The sequence below is a fragment of the Acanthopagrus latus genome, chromosome 12, assembly GCF_904848185.1.
Source record: "Acanthopagrus latus isolate v.2019 chromosome 12, fAcaLat1.1, whole genome shotgun sequence".
In the NCBI taxonomy this organism is placed as follows: domain Eukaryota; kingdom Metazoa; phylum Chordata; class Actinopteri; order Spariformes; family Sparidae; genus Acanthopagrus; species Acanthopagrus latus.
The window spans coordinates 24,055,715-24,070,596 of record NC_051050.1 but is presented as its reverse complement, the minus strand read 5'-3'; the positions used below and the strand labels follow the sequence as shown (position 1 = coordinate 24,070,596).

At 45.5% G+C, this 14,882-nt stretch overlaps 1 protein-coding gene across 1 annotated transcript in view; it reads left to right on the top strand.

The window, feature by feature from the left end:
* ttc28 (tetratricopeptide repeat domain 28) overlaps positions 1-14,882 on the top strand; it is a 97,401-nt gene that overhangs the window by 6,458 nt on the left and 76,061 nt on the right. The window contains exon 2 of the mRNA XM_037116907.1: positions 1,567-1,929. Within this exon, the coding sequence (XP_036972802.1) occupies positions 1,567-1,929 (363 nt within the window). The remainder of the gene's footprint in view (positions 1-1,566; positions 1,930-14,882) is intronic.

Genomic DNA, 14,882 nt, shown 5'->3' with positions numbered 1-14,882 from the left:
ACCATCCATCCAACCATCCATCCATCCATCCAACCATCCATCCATCCATCCAACCATCCAACCATCCATCCATCCATCCAACCATCCAACCATCCATCCATCCAACCATCCAACCATCCATCCATCCATCCATTCATCCATTTAATCACCCATATATTCGTTCATCCATCCAAACATCTGTCTGTCCATTCATCAACCATCCATCCATCCATGCATCCTTCCGTCCATTCATCCACCCATACATTTGTTCATCCATCCATCCATCCATCCATCCGTCCAAACATCCATCCATCCATCCATCCATCCATCCATCTATATTTCCGTCCATTCATCCACCCATACATTCATTCATCCATCCGTCCAAACATCTGTCCGTCCTCCATCTGTTGGTTTAAAGTGCTCTGATGTTTCCTGTGAGTCTGACAAACATTTCTTTTTTTTTTTTTTTTTTCCTCTCCTGAAGTTTTCTTAAAGTTTATTTCCAGTGAATCATCAGAGCTACAAACAGCTCTCTGCCTCTCACTCAGAGCCTCTGGGTGATGCGTTTTTTAAAGTTTTAGGAATCCCTCCAGTCTGCACATTTTAAGTGTATATCTGAACAATCGTGTGTGTGTGTGTGTGTGTGTGTGTGAGTGTGACAGAGAGAGAGAGAGAGAGTGAGAGAGAGAGAGAGAGAGAGAGAGAGAGAGAGAGAGAGTGAGAGAGAGAGAGAGGGGAATAGAGAGAGATAATGAAGGCCTTGGTGTAAGGCTCTGGTGAAAGGACAAATTTGGAAACACCAGATCAGGGAGGGAGGCAGCGTTTCGATGTTAAAGCTACAGAGAACAAACCTCAGCGAGCTGCAGCAGCTGTGACAGAAGCGAATGAGAAGAACAGAAGCCTCATCTGACTCTCTGAGTCTGACTTTCCTTCTCTCTGTTTGTCCCTCGGAGGAATTCAAGCTCAAAAAGAAAAAGTGCACGCAGCAGTTTGGTGTCCCATTTGCCAGAAACTACAGTATCACATCATGCAAATGAGGCTTGCTGCAGTTTGGGCCGAATCCCGCCTGCAATAAGATGTTTTCTTTTTATGACTTATGTAACAGCAGCCAAAAGCACATTTCTTCAGTCTACAACACTGTGGGCACAAAGCCTCCTCTCATCTGGTCAGTCTTTGAAAAGCTCTCTGAATGACACGGCTCGAAATATCACATAATCAGTAGATACTCCACTGGCAGGTTCTTCTGTTTCTAATCAATACATGACGTGAGATCAGATCGGTGCACAGACTTGGATTCCAACATTTGTGGTATCAGGAAAAAACATAAAAAAGAATGAAATAATAGCCGTCAGTCAAAGTTATAAGAGAAAGTTAGCAAGTCCTCAAGTTTGAGAAGCTGAAGCAGTCAATCAATCAGCACACGTCTCTGTCGGTGATTTATGGAGTTGTTGTTGTTTTAATCATCTCTCCTTGTCCTCCTCCCCTCCTCCCCTCCTCTCCTCCTCTCCTCCTCCCCTCCTCCCCTCCTCCCCTCCTCTCCTCCTCCCCTCCTCCCCTCCTCTCCTCCTCTTCTCTTCTGCTCCTCAGTTCTCTCTGTTTGGTTCTCGCTCCACCAGCAGAACCACCAACCCTCCCTCTTCCTCCTCCTCCTCTTCCTCCCCTGTGATCCCGTCAGCCCCGGCGGTGAAGAGGGCGGACCGCCCGCCCTGCTCCGGCGCCCCGGGCCTGAGCAAGGCCGAGTTCCTGGAGCGCGTCCGCCGCAGTAACCAGGCGTGCCAGCAGGGGGAGTACGCCCTCGCCGTGCATCTCTACAGCGAGGCGCTCGCCGCCGACCCCCAGAACTGCATCCTGTACAGCAACCGCTCGGCGGCGTACCTCAGACTGGGCCAGTACAGCACGGCTCTGGACGACGCAATCAAAGCCCGTGTCATCAACCCCAAATGGCCCAAGGTAAGAGGTCTGCCCCCCGCTGACCCCTCGCCGCCCAATCACACCTCTGTAAATGGGTTTAATGAGGCAGCAGAGTGGATGTGTCCGTTAAGTGGACGGTCAGACGAGCTCTTCTTCTTCTTCTGCTGTCGGGTCTAATCTTTGCTTTTGTCCTGTTGTTGTCCGACTCAGAGAGAAAGAAAAGTGAGTCCTTCATTCCCGTCAGTCCGTCTCCAGATCCTGTCCTCTTCTTGTGATTGTTACCGGTGTTCTGGAACTGAACACAAGCCTGTTATTTAGACGCTGCAGTCCACATGTTGTGCTTTTGTAGCGTATAATGTGAAGCTTGTGCTGTATAGCCTTTTTCTTTGTTTGACAAGTGTATTGGAGAGGCAGGACACGCAAATAACTCAGCGTAATGAGACATGTCTGTAAATACACCGGTGGAAGGAGAGCCAGAGTGACGATGGTGACGGAGATAGAGACCTGAACGAGGAGACAAACTGTCAGAGGATAATAACGTTCAGTTGTAGTGTTGGACAGTATTTTGTTCCATATTCCTGCTTTTCTGCCGTCACATTTCATTTAAAACCATTTGAACACAGAATAAAATTAAGTAACCGATCAGTTCTGACTCACTACGGCCCAGAGAGACGTCTGTAAAACTCTGGACTCCTGCAAAATCTGTCCGATTCAAGTTAGCTCGATGCTAAACTGTAAGTTAGCCGGCTCAGTCGTTGGAGTTCTCCAGTGTTTACAGTCGGTACGGCCCAGATCTGATACCACATCATTTATTATCATTTGTGTAACTTGAACAGAGACGTTCACACTTTCTGTACTCCAGTACAGTAACAGAGTTCAGACATGGACTCAGAGTATCAGAGTAAAAAGTCTCCCTCTGAAGGACATTTGTGCTCAAAGCTAACTGAAGCTCACGTCATATTAACAGAATCCAAAGACTATTTAAGTTAAAGGTAGAGTCAGTAGGATTTGTCCCAGCTGCTCCTGAACGCACCACAAAGACAGTTGATTGTTGAGTCTCATTCCCAGGACGTCAAATAGACACATGTTGGGTTGGTAAAGCGTCCCGAGCAGCAACAAAGAGAGAAAATCAGAAACTCTCTGCAGATACGAGACACTAACACGCCTTTTCTCCACATTCCAGCCTCCCTCTCTGTCTGTTTACGTCTGAAATCGGTCGTGTGATGTTGCTGAATAAAAATAATCCATAATTCACCTCAAATGCATCAAACTAGAGTAACGACCTTGTTTTGAAGACGTGAGGAGGAGAGAGAATAAAGTCACGTGGACTCTAGTTTCACATGTGGAAACAAACATCGTGATCTACCGTCGATCGTTTGTCACCTAAATTATCGGCCGGTCTGACGTTCTGTCCTCGTCGCCTCTGAAGTCGTGAAAATAACATGAACTACTTTCACAGTTTTAATTTCCAGCGCCGTGCGGCGGACCCACTGATGTGCGCCGTGTTATTAAAATGTGCAGAGTCTCCCATTCAGAGCCCTTCTTCCCCCCTTGAAGTGGCTCTTCACATGCGCCGACACAGTGAGGAAGTGGCGGCTGGTGGACTGGACTCCTTTTAAAGCCATTCAGAGGAGGGGGAAGCAGGAGACCGGGCCTGCCAGGCCACCTCCGTCTGGACGACTGGGGCCGGGCCAGCTCGACTCCACTTCCTTTCTCTGTGAGAGAGAATGGACGGAAGTGGTGTTTGGGTGTGTATACGCGAGTGTGTGTGCGAGCGAGGGAGCTTTGCACGGCTGTTATTTTGTTTTTCAAACCCCGGCTAGGCCTTGGCCTGAGTTTGGCACTTAAAGACAATAACAGAAGCAGCATTCCTTCGTGTGTGTGTGTGTGTGTGTGTGTGTGTGTGTGTGTGTGTGTGTGTGGTTTGTGTAGCGGCGGTGTCATAGCAGTGGGCTTGCCGCTGCATTCGCCGCGGGTCAGAGCCGAGGTCAAGACTAATGAAGTACCAATAAGAGAGCGAGTCTCTCCGAGGGCGACGTTTACTTCTGCCTCAGCTCTCTCTTTCTGCTCTTCGCCCGGGCGCCTCTTTTCCTTTTCTTCTTCTCCGTTCGCCTCCCACAGTTTGTCCCGCTGCTGCCCCCGTCCACTCTTCTGTTGGCACAACAGGCTCCAACACACACCGACTGTATCACACACACACACACACTGGCTGATGGGAACTGAGGGGTGTAACTGGTCAAAAAGTCGCATGTGTTTGTGTTATCTGGACGACTTCGCGGCGCAGGATAACAGAACTTCTTTGCATTTTAATGTTGTTTTCCTGTTGTTTTTTATTAGCAGCTTTATCTCTTTTTCGTCGGTGCTTTCAGGGCCGAGCTTTAGAGGAGACCCTTTTGTTTCTTTTGTGATTCAAATGAAGTCACATCGCAGACGTTTAAAAAACTGCAGCCGGAGCTGAAAAGCTTTTCCTTTGACTCGTCTGAGTGTTTTCTCTCCTACAGACTCGACTGTTTTGTGTCTGAATGTTCGCCGTCGTCCGCACACTCGCTCTGTGGGTTTTTGTTTGAGTTATTTGGTCCTTTTTGAAAAGAGCCTTTTTTTCCCCTCTCCCCTCCGTACAGGTGCATTTATTCAGATCCTTAAGCTCACTGTGGTACTGGGAAAACTTTTTGCTTCTCCACACAAACTGCTTGTACTTTTTTTTTGTTTGGCTCTTGCAAATAAAGACGTCTGTTCGGTCTGGAGGAGATAATGGAGGCGCAGCGGCAGATCTACAGCTGCACCGCTGATCCGTATCGGAGGATAAGAAGGCTTCGGGAGTTACCCGTGTCGACCGAGACGAGGGTTGCTGGTGAGAAACCGTTGATAGCGCGCAGTCAGGTGGAGCTCTCTCTCTCTCTCTCTCTCTCTCAGCAGATGGAGGTCGTTCAGTTGTTCTTTTTCTTTCTGAGCTCTTTAAAGGTGCAGAAAGTGATTCTGGAGAAATGTGTGGAGTCTCGTTCCCGGGTGGTTAATTACCGACACGTTGAGTTTCCCAGGTTGTCAAATATTGACACTTTTTATGACACAATTTACGATCTTTACATGCTGCATTTTCACAGATATAACAGGTTTTATAACAGTTACAGATTCAGGCAGCAGACGTTGAAGTGTTGATGGTGCACGTTTCTGCGAACCTCTCTGGATGTGTTGAAACTTTTCATTCTGACGCTCTGCTGATTGTCTGGTTAGGTTCAGGAACAAACACCTCTTGGTTAGGATTAGAAAAATTAGGAAATCATATTGATTCCAACTCAAACATTCCCCTGCATCTTGTTCCAGAGTATTCAGTTATTTTCATGCTTCCAAATGTTGGAACACAGTCCTGAACAGTGGTCTCTGGCTTGGCGACCGAAGTGTTGATATGATATTCATTAAATCTCTTCAGGTTTTGGTTTCTTTGGAGTTAAAGTTGCTATTTTCTCCTAAATCCAGGAGAGAAAACGTGGAAAGAGTCTCCTGTGAGAACTGAATTCACTGACTTATACTTGTGGATTTCTCTGGTTTGAACATTGTTTGAACGATTTGGGAAAATAGAAGCAAACAACTCAACAAAAATATAACAAAGGTTTAGTCGGTCTGACTAAAGACGGACTCATCAAAAGACTGTTCCTTAAATTAGGGCTGCAGCTGACTACATTTTCATTCTTGGTTGGTTGTTTTGTCAATAAAATGTCAGAAAATGCTGAAAAATACTGATCAAAACCTACAATGACATCTTAAAATCTCCTGTTTTATCCACAACGCCAAAGATATTCAGTTTACTGTCACAGAGGAGGAAAGAAATATTCACAGTTAAGAAGCTGGAATCGAAGAATTCTGACTTTTTTATCTTTAAAAATGACTCAGACCGAATAATAGGCGAGTAATTTCACAGCTGACAGTTATCTCTGGCCTGGAAATGAAAAGTTTGTCACAGTTTTTTGGTTTCAGATAATCCAGAAACTTCACTGTAAACAGTCTTCAGTGTAAATATTTTCTACAGAAGTAAAGTTCCCTGTGAAACATCACGAGAGGCATCAAACCAGAACCTTCAGACGCGACATTCAGAGGTTTCTCTGGTAACTTCTCGGACTGACCCTTTACACAGGTGGTTCTAACTAAATCTCCTGGAGTCCTGAAGCGTTCCTGAACTCTGTGCTGTGGTAGCCGTCGCTGTAATCAGATGATCAGATGGACTCTGAAGCAGCAGCAGCAGCAGCAGCAGCAGCCAGATGGCGGCCAGCTACGCCTGTTTACGCAGGAGGCGGCGGAGGCTTCCCCTGTCATTAACAGACTGCTCTGCGACCGCACGCTGCAAGAATATTACCCACGTACGTGCAGAGAGAGCGGAGACGGACCTGTGCACTGAAAACAGGAAGGTTTCCCCCACATGACACGGTTTATTATTATCTGATCCGACCGAGGGAGACGACTCGTGTGTGTGTGTCCTGACGACGTCGCCCGCCGGACTGTGACGGCGATGTTCTCCGCCGTGTTCGTGCCAGATCTGAAGTCGTGTGGTGGAGAACTCGGGCCGGGTCAGCAGGGTAATCCAGGACTTAGTGCGGACCATGTGAGGGGAGTGATTGAAGTCTCCAGCAGGGAGAGATTTCACCGCCCGAGCTGCAAAACCACTTCAGGAACACGACGCGACGCTGTTTTCAGACCTGTGAGCTGACGTCACGTGTTCAGGGCAGCTGCTCTGATCACACTTCACTTAACTGTGTTGATTTTTGTGCTTCTTTCCAACCCAAGTAACCACCCAATTAATTATTCATCGACAGCTTGGATACCACATATATACTTAATATATGTATCATAGCGTGCTCGCCTGAATAATCACTCCAGCTGACCTGATGTGAACTAAAGTAAAGAGCGTCCAGGCTGCAGCAGTCAGAGGAAACGTCCTCGTCTCATCAGCTCGACAGAAACAACTTGTTTATTCAGTTACTGAGAACATAAATAAAGTCCTACACACTGTCCACTTCACACCAGACCTTCACCAGGTGATCTCTGAGTTTGTATTATCACCTCATTAATACTGTAGTTATTAACTTACTGACATATTGAAGTGACTGCAGCCTGTGGGAGCGACTGAGATGTGAGGAAAGGAATCGAGGATGTACAACCTGAGAAATAAGATGAGGGGAGGTGTTCGTTTCCTCTGTGCTCGAGGCTCAACTAACCAGAGGGTCTTTACTGGAGTTCACATCAGGTCGGCTGAAGTGATTATTCAGGCGAGCATGATGTTATAAATATATTGCGTTTATATGTGGACTCCAAGCTGTAGATGAATAATTAATGGATGTTCTCTCGGGTTTGCTTTCCTTCAACACACTCACCTGACCAGAATATCTTCCCTGAACACGTCACTGGATTTCAATGAGGAGCTTTCTCCTTTCTTATTTAAATATCCACAGACTGCTCCTTTAAAGTAACACCAAGGCAGTTTTTGAATCATTTTGTGGTGATTTAAATACGTGTGCTTGGTATTTACCACCTGCTCAGCTTCAGGACATGTAAACTGAAAGTGTTACTGAAAGTTTGATCATTTTAAGCAGCCGTTTGTCCGGCTCACTGTGTGAAAAACAAACCTTCTGCACGTCTTCGCTCGCTGCAGCCGACCTCGTCTGCGTCCTGAGCGGATCCTCTCGTGTGCTGTAAAAGTTAAAGGATGAGTGGAAACCATTGATTTGTTTTTTTTTTGTTTTTTGCTGCAGCCACTAGAGAGCAGCACCGACGTGTTGGGGAAACCACTCGGTCACAATCTCAGAGAGCTCCAACACAACTTCCCCTTTGTTCCGGCCCGGCAGCAGCCCTCTCGTGACCTGGATCACATGAGGCTCTGCAAGCTCGCAAACATGCACAGTTTAGTAATCCAGCCAGGACTTAATAGGCTTCACATAGCTCCACAGATAAGTGCAATAATCACTCCACCTTCTTCTTCTTCCCTTCCTCTCTTTATCGCTCTCATTAGCAGCAGCAGCTTCTCAGCTTCCCGTCTGTAAAGTAAACGTGATAACATGTTTGCAGAAAAAGAAAAGGAAGAAAAAAAAAAGTGCACATCAGCAGCAAATAACCTGACGGAGCGAGCAACCAGCCACACTGCAGAGTTGCATGAGTTAGAGGAGTGGGCCTAATTGTCTGGCATTAATCGGAGATACGCTCCTCCTCGTACACCGCTGTAAGACATCTGCCCGGGCACAGCCAGAACCGGCCCGACTCTGCTGTCTCAGCAGCCGTCCTGAGCTGCTGCTGCTGCTGCTGCTGGAGTGTTTTTCTCTCCGTTCTTTATCCTCCTCTGAGCTCGTCTCTCACAGCCGGGTGCCTCGGCTGTCTTGAGCAAAGAGAATTGCAGAGGAAGGAGAAAGATAACAGCGGTGGGAGATAATGAAACAGTGACTGGGTCGGACTTGAAGACGTCGTGGTGCGACTGCTATCAGAGAGGAGTGGATGTCACAGAAGAAGGATTTAGGTCTCCGCTCTTATTCCTTTGGTGGACTGAGTGGTCTGAGCAGCTGGTGGTAGAATTTAAAATGTTAAGTCGTTGTGTCGAACATCGCTGGTGAGATCTCTGAAGTCCGAAGGGGCCGAAAACACAAGTAGTCTGAATCCTGAAAGGTCCAGACTTCTGCTGCACTTCGTTGCTTTTACCCACATGTAAAGCAGATTAAACAGCCCATCATCATCAGGAAATGGCTGTTTCTGACCTATATATCTACGTTTTATCGTTGGATGGCGACCTCTAGTGGCCGGAGCAATTATTAAGCGGAGCAAAGGAGGCATTCAGGTGTCGTAGTGAACACAAAACTGTCACTCAGGAGCTGCAGTTAAGGAGTTTGATTATGGATGAATCTGCTGGTTATTTTGCTTATTTTGTCCTTGTTGCGTCCAAAGTGACGTCTTCAAATGTTTCATCCAACCAACAGTCCAAAAACCCCCAAAATCCTCACGTTTAAGAAGCTGGAACCCACAAACAACAAATCTGCTGCTGGATGACGGAACAATGATTCATCCTCTGGGGAACATGAGTGTCAGGACAGAAGTTAGTAGTATTTGATATTTCAGTCGGGACCAAAGTGATGAATTGTTCGACTCCCTAAAAAATATAGATGTAGATAATCAGAACCATCCTCCAGCTGTGTTTGGACCCTGATGGCTGTTTATACCGTCGCTTCACGCTTCGCTTCGTCGTCCTCGCCGTGGGTTCTGGGACTTCTGGGTTCCGTCTCAGTATCTGGATCAGAGCAGCCTCGCAGTAACAGAGCTGCGAAAGAAAAACAGAAAGGAGAGCAGGGAGGTAAACAGCAGCGGGAGCGACTCACTAATAACGGGCTGCGCGTTGCTATTTCCAGACGGGAGGGTTGAGGTTAATGAACAATCACATATTTGGGACTCCTGTGATGTCTGTGGAGGCGGGCCGGGTCGGGCCGGAGCTTCAAAGAGAACACTGTTTTTGAGGGGGAATGTGACGGGAGTGAGTGTAACACGAGCCTCCTTTTTAACGAGGTGTACTTAAAATAATGAAACTGCAGCATAAATCAGATCCGCCGGCCGGTCTGAGTCATCAACCGGACTCTTTATCAGAACATCGAGATTGAAGTGCCGTTGGTGTGATCGTTCAGACTGATTAAGAGGTCGTTATTACTCTGATCTGTTCTGTCTCGTCCGTTTGAACCAGAGTTCAGGGCACTGCAGTGAAAGAGCTTCATGCTTAGAGGCCAAAATTTGTGTGTTTTTGGCACGTCCAGATTGATTTCATGAAGTCTGGGCCGGACTGAACCACATGGTTCTTTTATAGAGTTCAGATCCAAACCACAGCTGGAGGTGTTGATTGGAATCAGATATCAACAGATGGATAAAGAGAGACCACCGGAAGAAACACGTCCCTTCACCTGAGTTTTCTACAGATGAGGTGAAATGCTGGTCGAGAGGGTCGTCTTGTAATTGGAAGGACGTTGGTTCGAATCCCCAGCTCCCCCAGCTGCATGTCAAAGTGTCCTTGAGCAAGATCCTGAACCCCAAATTGCTCCTGATGAGCCTCAGCCATCAGTGTGTGACTGTGTGAAGTGTTGTGAAGCGCTTTGAGCTGCCAGTAGACGGGAAACGTCCATTTTAACATCCATCCACTCTTCAGATGACGCGATGCTGCAGCCTCACATGAGATAAACTCTGCTGTGTGGCGCCGAAATGTAAAAGCGAGACGCGTCCGAGTCAGAAGGAGTTTATATCCAGTGCTGGCAGCTCTGCACGGCTGCACTTGCTAACATCAGCAGCCATCAGCATCACCGCGAGAGAATATCTTTGATCCAAGACGAAACTGAGAGCGGCAGGATTCACAGAAGAAGAGTTTAAACCAGAAACTTTTGCAGACGACGTTGAGTTAATTGTCTGGGTCAAGTGTGAACCGAAATGAGTCTCGCTGTTTTTGCCTCCACATCAGAGCGGCCGGCGGCCGCTCGCGTCGCCCTGACTTGTTGCAGCGGTGCGGCCTGTCACCATGGCAACAATGGATCAAATTATGGATTATCTTTTCTCTGTTTTGTGGAATTGTTCTCAGGGTTTAGAGGCTCAGATGTGTGTTTGTGTGTGATGACAGAACGAGGGTCTGAGGAGAAAACTGTGTTTTCCGTTGATCACATGTTTGTTTTTGAATGTTAAACCTGTAAACTTCAGTGGAGTCGACGTATAAAATAGCAAAATGGAAACACATGGTTACTTTCCACCACTGGTGAACTTCCTCCTTGTTTAAAGATCTTTTCTAACGCAGTCACCGGCAGAGTTTCATCCTGATCCGAGCAGCCGACGAGCTCCGACTGCGAGTTCAGTCCAAAGCCGCTCACAATCCAAAGTCAACCAGTGTGTAAAACCCCGGTGAAAGCTCTTCCTGCCATTAAACCAAACACAATTACAGGCTCATCTGTTTGGCAGCGGCCCAGTGACGCCGTGCCAGGCTGCCGGGCCGGCCAAACCTCCACCAGGCATATGTGCCACCAACTGTCTGTCTGAGCTCAGATCCACAAACAGTATCAATAACAACAGACGGAGAATCATCACCTGGTCGACGAGAGCCTGTTTATTCTGCACGTTAACGCGACCGTGTTGAAGTCTTCTGCAGCCGCCGGAGGATTAATGAACGCAGCACTCAGCAGTTTCACAATCAGATCGGGGTTAATTCTCCTCTTGTATGTTCGGCTTATCTTTTAACCCGCAAAAACCAAATTATATATTCATGGTTTTTAAGTGAAACCCTTCAAAAGCTGCATGTGCCCACTGAAGATACAGACTCAAATGTGCAGCTCTCACATGTTCGGCTCGTTCACATCATGTCTGCTGATTACAGAGAATTCACTCGGGGAGGATTCACTTTATAATCTCTCATCTGTATGATTGGTTCATTTTCTTGTACTGGGTTTTATTTAATTATCTAGTTTTATCTTTTTCATGTATGTTTTTGAGTCAAAAAAACATACATGTACATACACGCACTGCAGTCTTATCTTTAGTAATGTAATTATTGAACCCCGCCAGCAGAATACATGTCGGCATCGTATGTTTCTGCAACACAGATCTGCTGGAAATTTTACATTTTAGATTATTTTACGTCGCAACGTTACTTTTCTTCACGTTAAACTTTCAGTTCTCATAAAGCTGTGCCACTTCAATGCATGTTTTTGCTAGTGCTGTTGTCACAAATATCCTGAAGCCTCGTGAAAAATATCCAGTGGTTTCACGCTTACTAATGTGTTGCAACACAGTCTTGAACGGTGGTCTCTGGCATGGCAGCAGTCTCACTGGGGTAAGCGTTTCTGTTTTTGGTAAGGGTTTCTGTTGTCACAAACACAGATGCGAAACTATCCTGACATCTTGTGAAAAATCTCCAGTGGTTCCACGCCTACAAGTGTTGTGTTATCCTGTCTCCAGTGGTCTCTGGCAGCAAGGATTGGGAAAATATCTCATTTTGGTTCCTCTGTTTCTGTCACCATAAACACAGCTGTAAACTGTCCTGAAGTCTTGTCAAAAATATTCAGTGGTTTCACGCTTACTAATGCTGCAACACAGTCTTGAACAGTGGTCTCTTGCTTGCCAGCAGTCTCATTAGGATTAGGATTGAGGAAATACCTAATTTTTGGTTCCCCTGTTCCTGTCACCATAAACACGACTGTAAATTGTCAAAGTCTTGTCAAAATTGTTCAATGGTTTCACGCTTACTAATGCTTGAACAGATTATCCAACAGCGGTCTCTTGGCAGCTGTCTTGTTAGGATAAGGAAACAATCATGTGTTGGTTAACGTTGTTCTGTCGGCTCATCTGTTCCTGTCGCAGGGAACTCGGCTGGAAATTGTGATTATTATCCAGTAGTTTCACGCTTACAAATGTTGACACTCCGTCTCAAACAGTGGTCTCTCTTCATTATCATCCCGTCCTCCCTATCTTATCTCATCTACATGTAATCTGGACGTGATACGACACCTATTATAGAAATGTTAATATTAGGGGTTTCACAATCTACTCGTGATGCAGTAACTGTGAATTATTGATATCATGTTAATAAAACACATGATGATAATAAAGTGTAAATAATTTAGTGCTTCTTAAATCATTTCCGTTGCTTTCCATTCTCGCTTTGTCATAGAAAGTGGCCGTAATGCACCTCAAGGCTGGTTGTGCACTTTATCTGACATTTATAGAACAAACTAATAATTTATCAATCTAGAAAATCATCCGCAGATGAAAAAATATTATATATGCAGCCCCAGATGAAGGCAGAAATGTATTTTAGTCAATAACAAAAGAATCCTGAGACTTTTCCACAGAATAATGTCTGGAAACAATTAGTCATCAACAGAAAATGATTAGACAGTAATTTGCATTATGAATAAAGTCACTTATCTGCAAATATGCCAAATATAATATAATATAAATCCAGCTTCTCTAATATGAGGATTTCTGTCGAAACAAGACGTATGAAGTCGTCAGCCAGAGCTCCAGGAGACTTTTAGTCTTTTTAAAATACAGGACAAAAGAACAAATGAGAACTGAGAAATATTAATAGACAATTAGCTGATGAGAGTATTTTCAGCCCCGGTGTTTTTAATAGGACTGAATCTTTTGTGCCGTCAGTAATCTGCCGTTAATTGCCGGATGACAACCTTCTCACCAAAGGTGTGAATTTCCCCGACGTGTTTCTCGGCACCTCCTCGTCTCTGACGCGAGCCTGATGTCAGCCGGCTTAATGTGACCTTCACATGAGTCCAGAGGAACCGGAGCGGGCCTGGTGTACAGAACCACACCACACACACCTGTCAGGTTAATATCAGGCGAGGTTTCCTCTGTGTGTGTGTGTGTGTGTGTGTGTGTGTGTGTGTGTGTGTGTTAAAGAGCGTAATATGCACAATTTAATACAACCTTGCCATAAGGCACGAACGGATCAAATTAGCTATTAGTTAGAGCAGGAAGTGTAGCGTGGAAACATAAACAGACCAGGCAACACACACACACCATTACACACACACCCACACACACACACACACACACACACTGACCTCTCTTATCACACCGTAATTTATTTTCTCCTGAACACGTACACGCCTGGACAGTGTTAGTATGTTATTTTAAAATGATTTTCAGCCCCTCACAGTGGTGTAATTATAGTGTGTGTGTGTGTGTGTGTGTGCTCGGCCACTGGTGCACAGGATCAATACGATGTGTGTGGGGTGATAACACTGATGTTGTTGACTCCAGGATGACCCGTGTATGATGAGACTCAAACATTTAAAGGACAATTATCTGCTGACATCCACACACACACACACACACACACACACACACACACACACACACACACACACACACACACACACACACAATAACTCCATTCTTCCTCTGTATTTCAACACTGTCCGTTCAGCAGTGAGCCCTGCTAAGTGTGAAGCTAACAGGCTCGTCTTTTGTTCAGTATGTGTCCTGACATGTTGTGATTATCTTACTTTCATATCCAGAGGTAGAGGTGGTGCTGGAGGAGGAAACCAGGTATTAAGAGCTTTTCCAAACACTAACAGAGTGGATTTTGTGCCTAAATCTATCCAGACGATAAGAGGAGGGTCATCACAACATAAAGTTTTATCATATCTTTGTTTTTGCAGAAAGGTACATTACACAGTAGCACACATATGTCATAGTTTGGGGAGCGTTTGCTAATCTGGAAGACGTTGGCGCGAAGTCGATCATATGCTGATGTCCTGCCAACATCTGCCCGATGAGAAAACGCTCCCCCGGACTGATAGGTCATATAAAACATGAAAAGATAATATATTCATTCTTCGTCAATGATTATCTGGTCGGCTGTTATCACAACTACTCACTGCGCAGATACTGTACATGTGAAGTGGAGATAACATTACCTGAGTTATTGACCTGTGACTTTGCTGGAAGTGCAATAAAACTTCCAGCAAGAGAAAAATCATGACTGTAATTCGTCCAAAACCAAAGACGGACAGATGTCGACTCTAAACGTCTGAATTTGAAGTCTAAAAATATGTAAATTTTTTAAAGGTACCCAACCTGAAGATGGTGACAGATGTTGTTCTTTTCATTCCTCTACATTTCTTTGACAGTTTTTACCCCTTAATAAACCCCAAATGTGTATATAGATATGAATTATTCAAATAATACACCACTAATCAATTCCAAATTTAAGGTGCAAAGCCTTGAAAAAAATACTCCTAGTATAATCATGATTTTATGGCGTCTTCGTGCGTCAGAGCTGAAGTGCTCTCAAACATATCAGACCTCGGATCTTTAACCTGAGGGCTTTATTAGCTGATCACTGTTCAATACCACCATCCTCCCTGCTCTCACACAAACCTCCCGGGGAAGAGATCAATGTCAAAAGCTTTTGGATATGTTACCAAATCAATAAAAAAGGGTTCTAGCAGCATGAGCGTGTGTGTGTGTGCACAGATAAGTAC